The sequence below is a fragment of the Colobus angolensis genome, unplaced genomic scaffold (genome assembly GCF_000951035.1).
Source record: "Colobus angolensis palliatus isolate OR3802 unplaced genomic scaffold, Cang.pa_1.0 Scaffold284, whole genome shotgun sequence".
Classification (NCBI taxonomy): Eukaryota; Metazoa; Chordata; class Mammalia; order Primates; family Cercopithecidae; genus Colobus; species Colobus angolensis.
This window is the reverse complement of record NW_012116088.1, coordinates 2,177,828-2,182,953: the sequence shown is the minus strand read 5'-3', so window position 1 is coordinate 2,182,953 and position 5,126 is coordinate 2,177,828. Positions and strand designations below refer to the sequence as shown.

Genomic DNA, 5,126 nt, shown 5'->3' with positions numbered 1-5,126 from the left:
GGAAATTAAAAGAACAAGCCCAGTCAAGGCTCAAAGCAATTTTGGGCCAACACAACAGGGTTCAATGTACACAGTTGACAAATATTAAGAAAAAAGCAATCCTCAAGACATTAAAATGACAAAAAGAAAATTACGAGCAATTTTATGATTGGCATTAAGACATTCAAAAACTTAGATGAAGTAGATGAATTCTTTGAAAGATACAAACTGCTAAAGCTCACTTAAGAAACAGACAATATGAAACGTCCTAAGTCTTTAAAGAAATTGAATTTGTATTAAAAACTTTCCAACAAGGGGAAAAAAGGTTCTGAGTTCGGGATTGATGATAGGTTATTCACTTCTACAATTAACCAAGCGCTTCATTCATGCTAGGGACATGCCAAGCCTCCTGCACACATTCCACTGCACTCTAAAACAGCCCTGACAGGCGCGGTTGTTTGTTTTTGTTTTTGAGACAGGTTCAGGCTGTGCTACCCAGGCTGAAGTGCAGTGGCACGATCTCAACTCACAGCCACCTCCACCTCCCACGCTCAAGCAATCCTCCCTCCCAAGCCTCCGGAGGAACCGGACTACAGGCGCTCACCACCACGCTTGGCTAATTTTTGTATTTTTAGCAGAGACAGGGTTTCGCTATGTTGTCCAGGCTGGTCCCTAATTCCTCGTGATCCGCCCGCCTCTGCCAGCCAAAGTGCTGGGATTACAGGCGTGAGGCGCCATGCCCGGCTGGACTCCCTTTTCCATTTTAAGGCACTTCGCCTGCAGTTTTGAGATCTAGAATTTCAGGAACTGTGGGACATTTCATGGGTCAGAGGAGTAACATCTGTGAAATGCTGGCGCACTAAGTGTCTAGTGTCTTGTGGGGCAGGATGCCAAGGGAGTGACCCCTTTCAGGTCTCAGGCTCAGCGAGCTGCAGTGGGGGGAGGGAGAGATGCTGGCGAGTGGGGGCAGGGGGCAGTCACCCACCTGCGCTGGTCGCGGAGCTGCTGTGCCTCCTGCTGATGCTGTTCCACCTCCGCACGCAGCTGCCGCACCACGTCCTGGAGCTGCGCGTTCTCCTCCCAGAGCCCGCATCCCTCGCTGGAACCCTGCCCAGCAGCGCCCAGTAGGGAGCCAGTCTGGCCCGAGCCCCCCTGCTCCTAAGGAGAAGGCAACCGGGAGGTGTTTTCAGGAGGTGCAGGGGCGGACAAGTTACAAAGGGCCAGAGATGTGCTGCCGCGAGATGGAGACCCACGGGCGACCCGCCCAGGCTGGAGCCTGGATGGGTCCCCTGCAGGGACTCCCATTCAGTCTCTTAAAATTTCCTTCTTTGGGTGTTGGCCAAATCTGGCCCTTAGAGTTTAATAAAACTGCTGAGCCAAGAATGGGGCTTGCATCCAAATGAACACCAACCACACTCCACCTGCCGGGGAGCCCTCCCTGCCTGCCTCAGTGAAGTCTTCCCTCAGTGAAGTGTTCAGTGAAGTGACACTGCCCCAGTGAAGTCTTCCCTCAGTGAAGTGAAGTGTTCAGTGAAGTGACACTGCCTTAGTGAAGTCTTCCCTCAGTGAAGTGTTCAGTGAAGTGACACTGCCCCAGTGAAGTCTTCTCTCAGTGAAGTGTTCAGTGAAGTGACACTGCCCCAGTGAAGTCTTCCCTCAGTGAAGTGTTCAGTGAAGTGACACTGCCCCAGTGAAGTCTTCTCTCAGTGAAGTGTTCAGTGAAGTGACACTGCCTCAGTGAAGTCTTCCCTCAGTGAAGTGAAGTGTTCAGTGAAGTGACACTGCCTCAGTGAAGTCTTCCCTCAGTGAAGTGTTCAGTGAAGTGACACTGCCTCAGTGAAGTCTTCCCTCAGTGTTCAGTGAAGTGACACTGCCTCAGTGAAGTCTTCCCCACCTCTCAGGGGAGAGCTGATGAGCTTTCTCTAATGCCACCAAATATCGCTAACTCTGGCTCCGTAAGGGGTGACACCAAAGAGAATATGTTTCCATGCTGGTTTCCTTGGCGAGATTGGGAGCTATTCCTCTCTTTATCTTTCCAACCCTGTAGCACCTAGCCTGGTGTATTCTATAGGTGCCATGTGAATGCTTGCTAAATAAAATTGTGCTAGAATGTCAGTAGTTCAGGTAGAAACACAAAGATTGCTGTCCAACACCAGATGGGGTCAGATTTAATCTGTGATTAGTGAATGTTCCAATTTTCAAATTCACTCAAACATGCCCGACCACTTGTGCATGTTATCTGTTCACTGCACACACTGCACAGCTGTGCATGGGGAGAATCTGTGGTCTAGGCCCCATGTCCCTGCCTTCCTGGCCTAGGGTTGGCATGGTGTGGGATGCCTGTGGGCACCCACTTGGCACTCTCACATGCATAGTCTGGAAGAGCAAGAGCAGGGGGGTTACTGCCTTGTGAGGACAACCCGTGACAAATGGAGGACAGAAACGGATGGAAAAATGCATTCCCCTCTTGGGTCTCTGGGTAGGAGAGATATGAGAATTAGATCCCAGTGGGACGGACTGCACTTAGCTCAGCAGTGGCCAGCTTGGGCCTGCAGTCTGGCATTGTGTCCCCTTCCCTTTCCTTTTTGACTCCTGCGGCCTGGGCTGTTCCTCTTTGCTGACACCCCTGCATCTGCTCTCTGTGTAGGGTATCACCTGAGACCACGCTTTCCTTCTAGAGGGTTCAGGGCTTCCCTCCTATGGGGCAAAGGTGAGGGCTGGTGCACAGGTGGCCAGGTAGTGGCTCATGCACTCAGTGCTCCTTGGCTTCTATCCAGAGCCCTCAGGCAAACATTGACTCCCTCCATGGCCCGGTCCCCAGCTGTCATCATCCCACATTTCCCCTGTCCCCTCCCATTGGTACCTGTGGCTCCCAACCTTCTAAACACTTAATGGAACATGTTCTGTCTTCCCTCTGCTAGACCTAAGCACTGGGCTAACCTGTGATTCATCATTTATTAATATTTTTCACATAAACATAGCAATCGCCTTCCTATGCTCAGCAACAGCTAAATCTGGCACACATGATTCCCATGTCCCCAGCACCTTCAGCAGGACTGGGCCACCAACCAATCCTCACCATCCACAGGCACTGGTGGAGACCCTGCTGAGGGCTGGGAGTGGGGGTGGGCGGCGATGAGGCAGAACAGATGGATTATCCTCAAAAGACTCTGATACAGTCTAGGCAACAAGGATGTCCATGAAATGGCATGTCCCCAACAGGACCGAGTGGTAGATCCTAAAGCCAGCTGAGCTGTCTTGACAGCAAGTGCTCCAGGATCTCAGAGCCAGAGGGGGCCACTGTGTGCCAGGGAAGGCCCCCAGCATGGGACATGCTGGGCAGCATCCCAGGCAGGAGGAGTGGCACAGGCAAAGGATGAAGGGAGGGTGCAGATGCTGGGTTTATGAGCCACAGGGAATATGGCAGGACATATAGGTCATAGTCAGTGGTGGAAGCTTTTCAATGCCAAGTCGAAGCATTTGGAGCTTTCCCCAGTGGGAACCACCAAAGGCTTTATGAAAAGTGATGCTGGGCTTTGGGGGAATACCTGAAGCCATACACTGTGGACTGGAGGAAGAGAGGGCTGGGCTGTTAGGAGGTGACTGTGCCACCCAGTTAGACCAGGAATGATGGATATGCAGGGAAGGGGCTGATGGGCAAAGTCTGAGCAGGAAGAGGAAGGAGAGCCGGCACTGAGTCTGGGTGACAACAAAGCTGCTCCACTTAGGGGAACAGCAAGGTCTAGACAGAGCCTATCTAGGAAAATGTTCTGAGAAATTCCCCTGAAGATCCAAACGAGTAGCCCAGACCAGCTGCATCAAGGGCCTGTCTAGCACCAACACCCTGAGATACCACTGCATCTGAATTATAAGTCACATGCGGTGCTTAAGACCATTTTGTTTTTCTTTTCAAAGACAAGACCCTGCAGGCCCACCAAGTATCCCACAGGCCTGTGGAGAAGGGTCTTCCCCACTTCAGGCAGGGGGCAGGGGGTAGGGGAATGACCAAGTACCCAGAACCCATCCTTTTTTTTTTTTTTTTTTTTTGAGACAGGGTCTTGCTGTGTTGCCCGGGCTGCAGTGCGGTGGCACAGTCATAGCTCACTACAGCCTGGAACTCCTGGGCTCAAGTGATCCTCCTGCCTCAGACTCCCAAGCCAGCATTACAGGCATATGCCACCATCTCCAGCTAATTTTTGATTTTTTTGTAGAGACATAGTCTTGCTATGTTGCCCTGGCTGGTCTTGAAATCCTGGCCTCAAGTGGTCCTCTGGCTTTGGCCTCCCAAAGTGCTGGATTCCAAGTGTGAGCCACTGCACCGGGCCTCAGACCCCATCCTTTATGGAGCTTCTCACTGAGGCCCTGATGCTGCTCTGGGAGGGGTGTGGCTGGTGCAAGGGCAGGGGTGCTGACCTCTGTGGTGATGATGTCCTCGTTGTCTCCTGGACACTGGCTGCTGGCTTGCTGTCTGCCCAGAGCCCTCAGCTCGGCCTGCAGTGCCTCCAAGTCCTTCTGGTGCCCAGAGCAGGCAGCTTGCTGCTCCGACAGCTCCTGCCTAAGGGACTCTGGAAAAGGGAGAGCAGTAGGGAGTTAGGTGCTGGGTCTAGGCTGAAGCCTGTCTCGTGGGGACAACAGTTTCTGGGGTGGGGGTGGATGAAGTGAGTGGCTGCTGAAGGCTTGTGGTGGGTTGAGTTCCCCAAACCTTTTCCAAGATAACAGTAACAACAGGGCCATGTGTGAAAACTGTTCTCATTTAAGTCCCACAACCATCTTTTCTGGTATGAATTATCCCCCTCTCCCCACCCCTGCTCCATTTTAGGACGAGGGACCTGAGCATCAGAGAGGGTGAGTACAATGCTCAAAGCCACACAGCTATTAAATGGTGGAGTCGGGATGCAAAATTTCAAGTGGTTCTTCACTCTGAACCCCCTGCTTGCCCTCTACTGGTTGGTTAGGATGGGTGGCAGGTGAGGGCAGCATGGCCTGAGCCCAGGGCCAAATCCTGTGACAACAGTTGGCCTCAGCATCAAGTTAGGAGACCAGGCAAAGAACAGGCAATTATCAAACGACCCAAAGGCCTCTTCTGGGGTCGATGGTCTCAAGTTGGAAAGTTTGAAATTTATTTCAACTCTTTTTTTTTTTTTTTT

General features: G+C 51.9%; 1 protein-coding gene across 1 annotated transcript in view; it reads right to left on the bottom strand.

The window, feature by feature from the left end:
* Positions 1-5,126, bottom strand: part of FAM184B (family with sequence similarity 184, member B) — a 165,869-nt gene that overhangs the window by 13,889 nt on the left and 146,854 nt on the right. Inside the window, exons 12-13 of the mRNA XM_011948811.1 lie at positions 4,393-4,544; positions 965-1,137 (exon numbers count right to left, since the gene is read on the bottom strand). Of these exons, the coding sequence (XP_011804201.1) occupies positions 965-1,137; positions 4,393-4,544 (325 nt within the window). The remainder of the gene's footprint in view (positions 1-964; positions 1,138-4,392; positions 4,545-5,126) is intronic.